This window comes from Drosophila santomea, chromosome 3R (assembly GCF_016746245.2).
Source record: "Drosophila santomea strain STO CAGO 1482 chromosome 3R, Prin_Dsan_1.1, whole genome shotgun sequence".
Classification (NCBI taxonomy): Eukaryota; Metazoa; Arthropoda; class Insecta; order Diptera; family Drosophilidae; genus Drosophila; species Drosophila santomea.
In genome coordinates, this window is record NC_053019.2 from 13536985 (window position 1) to 13550893 (window position 13909).

The window sequence follows — 13909 nt, forward strand, 5'->3', positions numbered from 1 at the left end:
TCCCCTTTTGCGCCAAACTGAAATTTCAAAAATTTAATACTGCACGTCTGGTTCAATCGAACTCCTCTTACTTTATCATTTTTGAAGTCACAGCTTCATAAATCGTCTTTATGAACCTGAATGGCGCCGGAAGGTTACAAGTTTAATAAAGTGACAGATTAGGGGCCAACAAAGGAGAATTTCCGAAGAACGTATATAGGTCTTCTAAGGCCTAAAGGTTTACCAAAAGAAATGATGGGATGCAGGTAACAATGTTGTCTTAGCCAGAAGCCAGGATGAGGAGAAGCTCATCAAATAAAATAGCACTGTGGTGTTCTCTACGAAAAGAAACTTGCTTAAATGTATAATATTATGCAAGGGAAAAACAAACAATTGTTGAATTTGAAGGCTCTTGTAGCACATTATATTATTTATTTAACCAAGCATCTCTTTATAAATAAAACTGTTGTGAACATTTTGTTTGTGTTGCGCAGCCGTAATATACATATACACCTATAAAGACTAACATACACAGTTTACAAAGTTAATATGTATATATTTTGTATGTTAAATAATATTACAACTATATATAGTCTTTAGCTTTCCTCGTAAATAAACATAAATAAAATATACGTATTTGACATATGAACAGTGAAATACGCTGTCTTTGCCGTTTTCTTCAATTTATTTTTCTTATTTTTTATCTGCTCCTTTTTTTGGCACTGAAATCCTTACCAGCCCCTAAAAATTTCAGTTGGGTTTTTATGTTCGATGCTTAAGCAATTAGCATGAAAATTGACTGCTTGGTATGTGTAGACATTTATCAAACATTTTATACAAGTTGCGAAAGTAATTAACATTAATAAGTAATTCATGTGTTGTCGCTGATGTTGCTGTGGTTTTTGTTGTTGTTGCTGTCTTTGTTGCTCTTGTTCTTGAGGGTTGTTTCCGGTTTTACTGTACTTTGTGGAAATTCGTATGTTGATAACGTTCCTGGCCTTAGTTTACACCATTCAATTCGGCGGAATTGGCCAAGGGATAATCCAGTTCACCCAGGCGAGAGGCGGGTCGGCGAGGTCGGTTAAACTAAAAGGGGATACACTCGTTAGTAAAGAGTGTCAACATTATTCCTATTTAAAATGAGTCTGTTTCAACAGGAATCCGTGTAATCTCATTTGTATGTTCACCACAGTGAAAGCCATGGTTTGAAATCACATTTAAAGCCGTTTAAAAGTATGTAAATTACATCCATTCCGAAAACATTTTGGGTACTTTAAAGCAATCACGATAGTTTAACAGACTATTTTCATCTTCATGTGCTGCCAAATATAGAGCGAGAAATAAAGGTCACTTACCCATGATCTCATGATTTTGTAAAGCACCTGACGGGCGGGATAGTCATTAAAGTCGCCCTCGGGCGGTACTTGTTCATTTGGCGCCATCATGGGCAGTAGGCCATTCGGACGCACATAGTCTGCTTCCTGTCCTCCGGTGGCTGCCTCGCCCATTCCCACTCCCGTTTCAGACCCGGATCCGGTGCTCAGAGAGCGCTTGCCATGACCACCGTAGCACACATGACCGTAGGCCTGGCATCCCTCTGCAAAAGATTGAAAATATGTAAGGCAGTGTCAACTTAATTTAAAAGCACTTAATGAGCTCAAGTTGGAAGGTTAAATATACGAGGGCTAAGAAATTCAAATACAAATATAATTTTTTAAATATCTAATAAATAATCTTGGAATGAGCTGATTTCCATTGCTAACCTTTAGTTATTAATAGCCAATTTAAAATGAACTGAACGGAAACCTAATCAAAACTGAAACCATTCCCCACATCACTTTAACTTGCCACCGATGCGTGAGCATTTCCCAACGCACAGCCCCAAAATACTTTCCCCATTAATGGAGGTAGTCTGCTCCTTTGGATTTCGTTACTGCCAAAATCTTTAATCGCAGGCCAAAGCTCAAGAGAGACATCCGGCGATAACCATTTGACCCCATGACGGCTCAGTTTCGTTTGTTTGCCTGTGACTGTTTGGCTGTGTGTGAACAAACTTTTGACTTTCTGCCGTTTTTTGGGTTTCCGCCCACACAGGCAAACATAAATTTTCGTGTTGCACACTTGGGAGTTGTCCTTGACATACGCAGGATTTAAAAAGAGGAAGGGGCCGGTAGGATTTTTCTAAACTTATGGTTACTCAAAGCGTGCCTCTTAGCGTAGGGAATATTAATTTGTTCAACTACTAACATCCCAAATTACATTCTACCTATTTAATTAATCAATTTAAGGGGGTTGAGGTTTTCTTTAATAGTGAAATGTTATACAGTTGCAAATGCATTAAAAGCCTCTTTAGTGAGTTTACACGGTATCTCTGAAATCCTACCAATCCTGCCTCATTATAATGGCCATGTAATCGCATGGGAGCTCTAAAGAAGTTAGCTTTTCAACATCTTAAATGCCTTTTCAGAGGCAATCAAATTCAAAACTTTTGGTAATTGAGTACTGAATGGCAGAAAAGATGGGTTCTGAATGAGAGCGGATGCCTAGACTCACTTGACATTCAAGGAAAAATTATGTCGCTCATGACTCGTGTCTTCAAGATAGTTGCAGCTTGCACGGGAAACGGAAATGGCCCCCACTTTCCCTATTTTCCCATTTTCATGCCGCAGTGGGGAACGCCCTTGTTGTTGCCATTTAACTTTCCCACAGCTGGAAAAACAAAGACGCCGGCTTGTTTGTGTTGCATTAAACTGCAACAATTGATGCAGCTCGATGGGTGGTGAATGTGTGGATATCGGCACCCATTTATGACTTTGTTTTTCGCACTGCAATTTAATGAATATTTCATGGCAAATTCACCTGCATACTTCGGTGGAAAACTTTAAGGGTGGAGATCGAGATTAACGGGAAAGGAAAAGCTAAATACCCTGATATCTTAAAATGAAAGCGAAACTTTTACATTTAGTTTCATAAATCATAAATTAAAATGGAATTTAAGTAGAAAAAAATTTACAATGGGTTCACTTTTTAAAAGGGTTCTTATTTCATTTACAAAACTAACAAGAACAGATAAAATCAGATAAAAAAGTACTACAAATTAGGATATAATGTTTAATAACTATAATTAAATGTTTTTTCTGTACTCACTTTTCGCTTGGCTCTGTTGCGCGGCCAGGACCACGGTGCAGATGACGACCAGTAGCAAAGAAATGGTGGATTTCATGATACCTGGTGGGAGGAAGAGTATAGAAAGGGATGAGCACCTGTTGAAATCCGGCAGTCTGGCGATGACAATGCGACTTTTCGCCGCGGGGCATAACACTAATTAGGAAATCCGAACAGAACGCGACGAGCGAGTAAGAATCGGAGTCTGAATCAGATTCGAATCCTAGAGTTCACATGCAGTTAAGGAGCTAATCCCGGACCGTAAAAACTTTTGAACTATGATTTATGTAACGCCCACACAAAACGCAAAGACAATCAACCTGAGCGTATGTGTGTGACTTGAGGCCAAAAGGAGGAAGTTGCACAAACATTTGTTTATTACGTGCTTTGAATTCTCAAAGAGTTCATCATCTTGGGTTGGGCTTCCCAAGACTATTCATAGATAAAGGATAAGTCATTTATTGGATGGGAGCTGTAAGCATTCCTACTAAATTTCATTTTGTATGCGAGCCTAAGGCTGAAATTAAACCGATTAAAATTTTCCAACAGCTGATGTCCTTTATCCCATCAATCATACGACATGTGTGCGTAATTAAGTATGTTATCGCGTACTGAGTAGCTGGCTTGTAAAATATCTACAAATTTTAAAGCAAATCCATTTAGGTATTTGCTGGCTAAAAATAAACCTTAACACTTATAATAAAAATTAGGATTATGAACACTTCTTTTGTTTTTTGCAAAGGCATTGTCAAATGTTTGGTGAGTAAAGTAGTAGAACTGATTTCAATCAAATATTTGAATTATTCTTAAACGTTTGAAAAACTGTTTAAGGTACATTAAAAGATATAACCGCTAATGGCGCAATTGCCCATTAATCATACGCCCCGTTGCCGTACTTTTATTTGTATTGCTGAGCACCGAACCTGGTCGCGTGTCGCCTTCCACTGCAGCTTGAATAACTCACCTCAATCAGACTGATTAGCCGTTCTGGGCTGGGTGAGATTTATACGGCAGTTTTCTTTGTTTTTTGCTTGTTACAGCGGCTATCAGTAGTAGTTTTGAATAAGTGTGTGCTTTATTTCGCTAGATGGCTACTATATAATCACAGATATGGTTGGGGCGGATGTGCTTGCCAATAGTCCAGCTTGATATGGCAATTCCACCGAATCAGGCCGAATCCCTGAGCGCGATTTCACATTTTCAAGCTCCCGCCAGCGACTGAGGCCGATCCATGCAGTCGCCGGATCTATATGCCACATCGAAATCTCGCCCCGCTGATAAACGGCGATCTTTTCCGTAATCTCCGCTCAATCCGTGTCACGCGCACTCACTCCCACACTTTTCCCATTTCCACTCGCCCCTCGGATCCTAGGACTATTTTCAGCCACTGGTCGGGGCTAAATTTATGGCGGGCCGATAAGTGAAAATTAATATGTGGAGCGCCAGTGGCGGACCAGTAAAAATCAACACAATAAATGCACCCACGCCGTGCGAAAACAATAACAGCGCACTCATTACACGAACACAAAAAATACAAATATAAATATAGTATAATAATAATTATTGTTTACCAAGGCGCAGGGCCGTGCCAGCACTCGACCCTTGGGCTTATCAATTTTCCCAGCTATTTAGTTGTGATAATAATGCCTTAATGAGCTGTTGCTGCCACAACTCTGTCACTAATACCCGTTCCCAGTGCCGTAAATCGTGCGTTTCAAAAACTTTCCACAGGTGCTGCTGTTCCCTCTAATATTGAATGCACTCGCGAAAAGTAGTAGCTAGTTCGCATATATATTTTAATCGTACTTTAAAGCACTCTCTGCTTGCCAATGTTTTAAATAGGAAATGGTTTTATATTAACCTGATCCCCGCCCCAAAAGGAAGTACTTATTTTATCTGCCTTAAAGGAAAGAATTTTTAATAAGGCTACTACTGTTTTTCATAACTAAATAGTGTAGCCCAAAGTTCAGCAGCAGCCGGGAGCACAGTTTCCGTGTGAAATTCTCTAATCACGGACTGATAATTCAGGCAAAAAGACAACACAAACAGCTGCAAACCAGGTCATCCAATGGAAGCGTGCCTTTGGCACAAATCGCTTCAAATCGAATCAGTTCAGTGGCTTAGATTGTTCTTTTTCGACGCGATGAAGCGATTCAGAACAATAGGCACACGATTAGCTACACGAACTCAACTGGAAAAGGCAGAGGCGCCGGGAAAAGCAATTTAAATGCGGCAACAAGTCAGGTCGAGAGTTTAAGCGGTTTTCCGCGATTTGGCAAAGTCGACAGCCCAGTTGAAAGTTACAAGCTGAAAGTTGTCTGGCGGAACGTTAGGTTTAGGGTAGCTCGACTGTAACATCAAGTTGAAATGGACTAATTAAAATTAAAAGTATCATTTGCTCACACTGCGATTAAATTATCTTAAATACCTTTGAAAATTAGTCCTTTACGACAAGGCATTATCATAAAGTGTCAATTTCAAGTGGATAACTCATATTTAATGTTTCCCTTTGCAGCTCTAAATGCTAAATGTTCGCCTGGGAAAAGGGAAGTCGCTCAAATCGAGTTAAACTTGGCCAGCAAGTTCTGTTTACCAACGGCAACAAGTTGGCTGAGCATTTTCATCTGTCTGTTTTCGTGCGCCTAGGATAATGCATGATTTATACGGCTGCTGGCCAGAATGTCTTGAATTTTAATATCTTCAACTTTGCTCGAGGAGAACCTGCGATTTCCACAGCGATTTGAAGTTTCCACTTTGGCAGTGAGGGCGAGTTGCCAGCAGCCAGCAGCCAGCAGCGTTTAAGTGGGAGTTATCAAAAATAAATCAAAGCGGATAAGGAAGTGGAAAGCCCCCAACTTTTCCCTGACTAAAATGCCCATAATTATGGCTTCAAATCAAATTTGATTCAATTAAATTAGACAAATAAGCAGGAACGGACAAGTAGCAACCATCCTCCAGGGCATTGGGAAATTAGTTGACCAAGACAAGCGGCTAACAATTAAAGTAAACACTTGCGAACGAGAGTGGAATTTGAATTTCCCTGAATTTAATAAATATATTATCCAATTTTGAAAGCTTCATTAATAATCCCTTCAAGTAAATTCTTCCAATTTGCAAACTGTAATTTTTGTTCTAAAGGTAAATTTATATCTACTGCTGATTTAAGATGAAACAATTTTGTACATTCTACACGAAAATCAATCTTTTTGGCTACCACTTTATAGAACTCTGTATCTTTTTTAATGAAGAAACCGCACTGAGATTGTAATAGATGGGATAATGGTTTTTAAGACTCTTCAGCATAATCACTTAATCACCCGATTGTTGCTGACCGAAACCTCACTTATAATTTAGTCCTTTTAGCCATTGCTACTATGGTGATTTTGAAGCTGTGGGCACACTTTGTGAGGGCGCACTTACTTGCACTTGGCTGGTGGGCTGCTGTCCGAAACAAATGTCCTTGTCTTTCGTCCTGGTCCTCGTCCTCGTCCTTGCCGGATGGTTTCGCTGGTCTGCTGCTGCTGCTGTTTGACTGCAAGCCGGAGTTCTTTTGGTGCCGCAAAAGGAAAGTCGGCCTGCTTTATAGCTGCAACATTGGCTCGCAGCTGCGTGTGTGTGTGTGCGTGTCTGTGAGCGGGTGCCAGTGTGGGTGAGAGTGCGAGTGTGTGCGTGGGCCGGAGCCAGCCGGCCAATCGGAGGCGAGCGAAAAGCCGAGCGGTGCACGAAGCGCCTTTGCCCAGAAGTATGCAGCGATATTTTTGGTCGCTCGAAAGTTCGCATTCTGCGTGGGTGCCGAAGTGGAGCAGTAAGGGGAGCGAGGGGGGCAGGTTTAAGGACGCTTTGGGGAACGTCAAATTAGCAGCGCGCTCAGATTTATTTGCTCGACATCGCCGGGGCCAGCGGATGTGAATGAATATGAATGGTCATCATTGGCAGTTACGAGTGCCTGCTGACGTAGTTGCCAAAATATCGCCGATTGGGCCCAGTGCACTCGACCTCCTCCGTCAGCCCCTGTCCTCCTCTTACCACTCTCGGCTGGCCAAAAGCCGCTCAGAACTTAATTAAGCCTAAACTCAATTGGCCAAATCCCCTAGCGAAGGACTAACGCATTCCCTTTGAGCTGGTCGTGTATTTTAATTCTGTTTATACTGGACACCCTTCTCCCAAGAAACTATGAAGCAATAGTTTGAATTTTTAAGTTTGAAATTAATATCTATTAATATCAATTTCCAGAATTTATGTACATACATAGGTCGACGTTCGGGTGATTAAATAAGATCAAGTATTTCCCTAACATGCATGATGGCAAATTATTGGTACATAAACCTGAGTAAGACTTGAATTTATAAAATATTAAATACATTTAGAAAGCATAAATTATACCATAGCTAAACCAAAGGAAAATTATTTACACACATCATATACATATGTATGTATGTTCGACACTTATTAAAGAATTCCATCATAAATATAAGTTTTAATTATGATATTGACCTTTCAATCTCCAATGAAATAAAGTTAATTATTTGTCGCTTGCCAGCATTTAACTTTGAACAGGTCCTGCTGATAAAATTCCTCTAGTTCGGCAGTTTTTACAGAGATTGTAAGTATAAGTACTATATTTGTAGATTACAGATGCAGTGCGAAAAATTTAAGTTTCCCCTGGCTCATCAAATCTGGTTGGCACATCAACAGCGCGAGCAAATTGATTCGCCAACCAGTTGTTTACAACAATTGCCGCCTCCACCTCCGATTCCATCCACCTCCACGTCCATCTGGCAAAATCGGTCCGCTCAAATGCGATTTAGCTTCTGTTTAGCCTGTTGCTACAGTGAATATCCCCTATCTCGCCCATCTCCCCCGCAGCTTATCGCCGTGCACCCAAAACAAATTAGCCGATAAGCAGCTGACGCAGCTCCAATGCCCTCCGATCAAAATATTTGACAACAAACACAGGAGCACGGGCTTCCAATGGATTTGGCCCATCGATGATCATCTGTCTTCTGAATATTCCGAATAAGCGCTCAATCTGAATCAGGGAGCTGCATCATCTGACCGACTCATGATTCCACCCCTTCAAGCCTTCTCAGCTAATCTGATAGTTAATTAATGATTATTGCAGGGGCGGGAAACCCCTAGATTAGGAAGGTGCAGTTAATTAAGCTTTCAATAAATATATTAACCAAGAAAACATAAGCTAGATTGAAACACGAAGAGTTTGGTCTCATATATGTTATATTTAGGTAAGGAAATTCATGTTTCGAATCGTTAAACGGTCATTGCGATTTCCAGGGGAGTCCTGATCACTTCTTCTTCAGGATGGAGCTGACGATAGCCGGAGCTGCGTAGGTGGTGATGGGAGCAGCAAAGGCGGTTCCTGCGGCATATGTGGTCACAGGAGCGGCGTAAGCAGGAGCACTTAAGGCGGAGTAGGATGTGTAGGCGGGAACAGCGGCGGCGGCGTAGGTGGAGTAGGCTGGTGCGGAGTAGGTGGAGTAGGCTGGTGCGGAGTAGGTGGAGTAGGCCAAGGGAGCAGCTGCGGAGTAGGTGGCGGCATAGGTGGCCACTGGGGATGCGATGAGTCCTGCCTGGGCGGCGGCAATGCAGAGGGTCAAGCAGATGAGGAACTTCATATTGAGTTTGTTGTTTGGGTTTGTTGGTTGGTCAGTGACTGATACTTTTGGCAGTTTTCTCACACTTTTTATAGGACAAATGTCGCCAGTTAACCAAACGGGTTTGCGGGTATAGAAACCCTAATCAGAACACAATTGCGTCCGCTTTGAGATTTCTGGTGCGTAATGTTCGCTGAACGCGGAAGCAGCACTTTGCTTTTATTCAGTCGAAGGCATGTCAAACGGATTACCTTTTCAATTTAAGTTTTCAAAACGATATTGGTATTTCTTTCTATAGTGTTCACTTATAGCAGAGGCTTGGTTTTTTCTGTGACAGCATTAAGCATTTTTAAAATACAATTCCTTAGCCTTATAATGAAAGAATGAACTTCAGTGATGAAGAAATATTGTTTTGTATATTCTCGTTTAATATTCCTAAATGCAACTTTAGAAGAGCTATCTATTTAGACGAATGTACTTAAATAAATGATAAGATAATAAAAATACATATAATTAGTTTAGTAATAATACAATATTAAATAATTGAGTTCAAGTCAACGAGAGTAAAACCATTAGGATTAAGACTAAAAGACCAAAAGGTAATCCATTTGATACGCCATTGGCTGGCAAACCAGCATCATTAGTCAGCAGAAATATTGCCCTGGTCACAATTGTGTTCTAATTAAAATTTGAAGTCCCATTTGAACGGCAGCACCTATAAAATGCTGATGAAAACTGCCAAAAGTATCAGTCACCGACCAACCAACAAACCCAAAAAACCAACTCAACATGAAGTTCCTCATCTGCTTGACCCTCTGCATTGCCGCCGCCCAGGCAGGACTCATCGCATCCCCAGTGGCCACCTATGCCGCCACCTACTCCGCAGCTGCTCCCTTGGCCTACTCCACCTACTCCGCACCAGCCTACTCCACCTACTCCGCTCCAGCCTACTCCACCTACGCCGCCGCTGCTGTTCCCGCCTACACATCCTACTCCGCCTTAAGTGCTCCTGCTTACGCCGCTCCTGTGACCACATATGCCGCAGGATCCGCCTTTGCTGCTCCCATCACCACCTACGCAGCTCCGGCTGTCGTCAGCTCCATCCTGAAGAAGAAGTGATCAGGACCCCCGAAAAAGACTTAATTACTCCAAGCAATTGATCGAACAAAATAAAATCATTATAAAGCAATCGATTATATCTGAATATTATTATTTCCTGCAAAGTGTAAGCCACCAAACGACCGAGGATCCTCCTTTTAATAACAACTAATTATCAGTTGATTCGCGAAAATACAGGCTGCATAGCTTCCGGGTATGCGTATATTCATTTCGTATTCATATTCATCATTTCATTTCAAACTTTCATTCATCAGTAACATTCATAAAAATAGTTTAGTAGTTAAGCACCTACAAAGGTGCATTATAACCGACTTACCTTCAATGTTACAATAGAAAAACTTCAAGTCTTATATTTTGTATCAACTTTGTTTAATTGCTACTTTACGATCAGCTCTTTCGAAACTTATTTCTGATTTCTGATACACATATTAGAGCTGCATAATTGGACGGCTTGCGTTTCTATTGGCCTAAAAACAAACCAACAAGAAGTTCAAGAGTAAAATACAGCATTAAGTGTTGAGATTCCCGATGGCCAGAGTTCTGAGCTGGCTGGAAGAGTTATATAAGCGGAAACATCGGAGAGAGTGGACAGTTGAGCTTAGCTTAGCTTAGTAGAAGGAGCGGATAAACCAAAGACCCAGCAGGGAGCTAAGGATGGCGCTTACGCTGGCCAAGGATGGAGTCGAGGCTCCATTGTGCTGGTTGCAGATCCGCGGCTGCGGGGCGGATACGTATTGGCAGATGGTGCCCACGAAGTTCACCTGGGCGCGATCATTCACCTTCTTGTCGAATTGCTGGAAGTGGATGAATAGAATGGGTTGTTATCATTAAAGGTTGTTGATCAAGGATTAATTCAAGGCTAACTGCAATGGTCTATTCTCTGTTAGACCATTCCATGTGATATGATTCACTCACCTCATTGAACAGGACGGTGGGCACGCTGGTGAGGGGCTCCTTGAGCCGCATGGTGGTTTCGCCGGCCTTCCTGAGCAGAACCATTCCCTCGGTGGAGTTGGCGCAGGTCTTGATGTTCTCCCAGTTGTTGATGTGGTTCTCCGAGGCGCATCGCTGGCCGGGATAGACGTTGTCCGGGAAATTCTTGCCGGCCTTCATCAGGCAGTTGATGAAGTCCATCGTAAGCGACTCGCGCGTGTACTCCACCTGGTAGGAGTTGGCCTGGATGTGCTCGATGGCGCAGGCATGCACCTTGTTGCCATAGCACTCGTTCGGTCCGTGGTGGCAGGTGAACGTCACCTCGGAGCCCTGGGTAACGAACTGCGGAGGAAGCCAGGCCAGGGGCCATGCAAATGAGCCATTGTCCTGCCGACAAACGGGGCCAAGGGGCCACTCACCTGAGACTTTCCGAACGGCACGAAGGTGAGCTCCACCACGTCGCGCAGCTCTCCCTTCACCGCCGGATACACCTGCTCCGTAATGAACTTGGCGCTGTCCGGGCACAGGGACTCGTAGTAGATGGAGATGGGCACCTGCAGAGCAGAACAGGGTATGGTAAATTACGAGACTACAAAATATATAAAAATTGGTTTATCATTATATATTGATCCATTTAACTAATCTATAGCCTCTATAGAAGATATAAAGAGTTTGATAGGTTACACAAGACTTTGCCTTGCTTTGATGTTGGACTATTAAGTTGGATTATTAAGCAAATTAAGTGGTATTATATTTGAGCTACCCATTTTGCGTTATATGTAATGGTGGCAGTCTGTTCAATGGCCATTGAGGGTGCATTGCGTAATTTGCATTTTTCGAGAGTGCAGCCAAGCCGAGGCATGCAAATCACATGCGGCTGAGTGGACAGGGTCCAAATATGGCTACCCTTTGTTTATCAATTGGGGACAACTGCCTCATGCTCCAGTCCTCGAGCCAAAATATTGTTGAACTTGGTCCGCCATGCAGATGAAGGCTGTACATAAGGAAAATAAATATGTACCTACTATATATACATTCCTATCTGCGTATCGAATAAATCATGGCTTTATTTATATTGTACTACTTAAATGTAGCACACTATATCCAGAATCACAAAATCAAATTCAATCTTACTATCTCCTTAAAAGTTCTAGCTAAAGCATTAAATGCGTTGCAGTTTATCATTGGATATTCATTATTGGCAATATGGATTTTGGGTTTGTTGCTATCTTGAGCTTACTCCCCAATTTAAATTAACTCAGAAATGGCGACACATTTGTATTTCTCAATCAGGGAAATATTGCTGACTTAGGCTTTCTTTCAAGAATTCATCAAACGCCTATTTTTTAAGAACTGTGTACAGTCAACAAAGAATACGTAGTAAAATTAAATATTTTACCACAAATGCTTTATTTTAAAGCTTACGTGCTTGTAATACGTATGTTTATTTATTAGTGGCTATGCAATCAAATGGCATTTAATGTAATTTCATTTGACTATTTAAGCCCAAATTGAAGCTGTGTTTAGAAGGCCAATATAAGTACATTTCTGAAAGCTCGTGATCGAAGCGCAAATGCTTGAACAATGCCAACAGAAAAGCAGGGGCAATAAAAAATAAAGAATATAAGCACAAATATGTACTGGTATGACGTGTATGAACACAAATGCAAATTGCTATTGCTGGAGTTGAAGTTATATAAAAGCTAATGACACATCGCTGAAAGAACCCGCCATTCTTCTCGATCCAAACAACAACAGCAGCAGACTCAGCTAAGTATATATGTATATACACTCATGTATCATAGTACCGCACATATGTGCACACAAAAAAATTATACCTAGCTTTGGGACGTGATGAAAACACATTTATATATATATATATATATATATAGTAACCGGGCTGTAGAGTGCTAAAAATATGGATGAATAATGTAGAAAGCTAATCATATCCATTAGTAAACTGAAATTAACTATACATATATGCCTTTTAGATACACTCTCTAAGTTTATATATATTGTCTGGATTAATTACTTTACATAAACAATTAAAAAGAAAAAAACTCTTAGCGTTAGAAATTTGTTAGCTAGAATTAAATATATATACACTAAGTATCTTCTGCTTGACATTGCCGTAACTTTTGGGAACCCCATAAGCATTGTGTTCAGTGTAGAATGAAGTTGCAGTTGGGGCTGAGCCGGCGAGCACCGGTTCTTCTGTGAGAAATCGAAACTGGTCTTCGAACCGGTTCTTCGCCCAAATGAAAATAACAACAGAGCAACAGGGCGCTCTCCACCTCACATATACATACGTATATACATACGTACGCTTTTCCACGGTGGCGGCATTTTCCGATCCGACTCACTGGTGGCCCAGTTCGTTAAACTCTCGAAATGCCACTTGTTGCTGCCACGAAAAGGGTGCAGCTTTTCTATGGTTTTTGTATATTGTATTTTTCATCTACCTGCCCTCCTCCCTTCTATTTAGTTATTCGACTTAATCACGTCTTCACCTAGATGGTAAACGCCATTCGGATGCCCCTGACACGCTTTGCTGTTTGTTGTGTAATGGCTAAGTTGGGTCTGCGGATTTTTTCGCAAGCTTTACGGAGGCTTTTCCGAGCCGGAAACTCACCTTAGCGGCGCCATAAGCGGAGGCAATCAGGCAGCTCATCAGGAGGCACACGGCGGCGATTTTGTGACTCATCTTCAGGCTTCTCGTTCTTAAAAATTTCTTATATATGCAGGTAAATAGTCAGCACGTAACGAACGACAGTCGTGTTGTTAGCGGTTCGGTGGCTGAGCGCGAACTGTTGTTTGTTGTGGAGAGCTTGGCGCTTAGACCGCAGTTTCAATTCCAATTGCCACTTGCCAGCCGTCGTTAGTCGAAAGCCGATTTCCAGACTGGAACGATGGCAGCGATGAGGGAGACTTGCCTGCACTATAATTTGGGTTTGGGTTTGGGCTGGGCTTCTGTTGCACTCTTATTCCAGTCTCTCGATCGGAGTTCCAGTCGGAGAGGGAGTTAAAGCCAAGTGTTGAGGGAAATGAGAGAGCAGTGGAGATGTACATACATACATATATAGTTTTTAAGATGGTTTTAG

The 13909-nt window shown here is 41.7% G+C and overlaps 4 protein-coding genes across 6 annotated transcripts; 1 reads left to right on the forward strand and 3 right to left on the reverse strand.

Annotated features, from left to right (window-relative positions):
- Positions 1–375: 375 nt before the first annotated feature.
- Positions 376–6699, reverse strand: LOC120453432 (neuropeptide CCHamide-2). Of its 3 annotated transcripts, none has more exons than XM_039638138.2 (4): positions 6565–6699; positions 3127–3207; positions 1335–1576; positions 376–1065 (listed from the first exon to the last, which is right to left on the reverse strand). In XM_039638138.2, the coding sequence occupies exons 2-4, from the start codon at positions 3200–3202 to the stop codon at positions 979–981; spliced, it is 405 nt and encodes a 134-aa protein (XP_039494072.1). In that variant the 5' UTR covers positions 3203–3207; positions 6565–6699; the 3' UTR covers positions 376–978. The 3 variants fall into 3 exon arrangements, with proteins under 3 accessions (XP_039494072.1, XP_039494071.1, XP_039494073.1); XM_039638137.2 differs by lacking the exon at positions 6565–6699 and adding an exon at positions 4109–4372; XM_039638139.2 differs by lacking the exon at positions 6565–6699 and adding an exon at positions 4041–4059.
- A 1748-nt stretch (positions 6700–8447) lies between these two features.
- On the reverse strand, positions 8448–8801 carry LOC120453276 (cuticle protein 16.5-like). The gene has a single exon (XM_039637904.1). It carries the CDS (start codon positions 8775–8777, stop codon positions 8448–8450), a length of 330 nt encoding a protein of 109 aa, XP_039493838.1. The 5' UTR covers positions 8778–8801.
- Positions 8802–9422: 621 nt separating this feature from the next.
- On the forward strand, positions 9423–9945 carry LOC120453104 (cuticle protein 16.5-like). Its single transcript, XM_039637638.1, has one exon. The coding sequence runs from the start codon at positions 9546–9548 to the stop codon at positions 9873–9875; it is 330 nt and encodes a 109-aa protein (XP_039493572.1). The 5' UTR covers positions 9423–9545; the 3' UTR covers positions 9876–9945.
- Positions 9946–10222: 277 nt separating this feature from the next.
- Positions 10223–13633, reverse strand: LOC120451983 (GILT-like protein 1). The gene is made up of 4 exons (XM_039636011.2): positions 13441–13633; positions 11228–11362; positions 10791–11150; positions 10223–10669 (listed from the first exon to the last, which is right to left on the reverse strand). The coding sequence occupies exons 1-4, from the start codon at positions 13510–13512 to the stop codon at positions 10484–10486; spliced, it is 753 nt and encodes a 250-aa protein (XP_039491945.1). The 5' UTR covers positions 13513–13633; the 3' UTR covers positions 10223–10483.
- Between the last annotated feature and the right edge of the window lie 276 nt (positions 13634–13909).

What these genes read in the sequence shown, in the direction of transcription:
- LOC120453432 (XM_039638138.2), bottom strand. Translation starts at nt 3,202, where the DNA reads ATGAAATCCACCATTTCTTTGCTACTGGTCGTCATCTGCACCGTGGTC. An exon ending in GCAACAGAGCCAAGCGAAAA is followed by an intron (nt 1,577 to 3,126) that starts GTGAGTACAGAA and finishes AATCTTTTGCAG; the next exon opens with AGGGATGCCAGGCCTACGGT. An exon ending in ACAAAATCATGAGATCATGG is followed by an intron (nt 1,066 to 1,334) that starts GTAAGTGACCTT and finishes ATCCCCTTTTAG; the next exon opens with TTTAACCGACCTCGCCGACC.
- LOC120453276 (XM_039637904.1), bottom strand. Translation starts at nt 8,777, where the DNA reads ATGAAGTTCCTCATCTGCTTGACCCTCTGCATTGCCGCCGCCCAGGCA.
- LOC120453104 (XM_039637638.1), top strand. Translation starts at nt 9,546, where the DNA reads ATGAAGTTCCTCATCTGCTTGACCCTCTGCATTGCCGCCGCCCAGGCA.
- LOC120451983 (XM_039636011.2), bottom strand. Translation starts at nt 13,512, where the DNA reads ATGAGTCACAAAATCGCCGCCGTGTGCCTCCTGATGAGCTGCCTGATT. An exon ending in TGCCGTTCGGAAAGTCTCAG is followed by an intron (nt 11,151 to 11,227) that starts GTGAGTGGCCCC and finishes CTTCCTCCGCAG; the next exon opens with TTCGTTACCCAGGGCTCCGA. An exon ending in CCACCGTCCTGTTCAATGAG is followed by an intron (nt 10,670 to 10,790) that starts GTGAGTGAATCA and finishes ATCCACTTCCAG; the next exon opens with CAATTCGACAAGAAGGTGAA.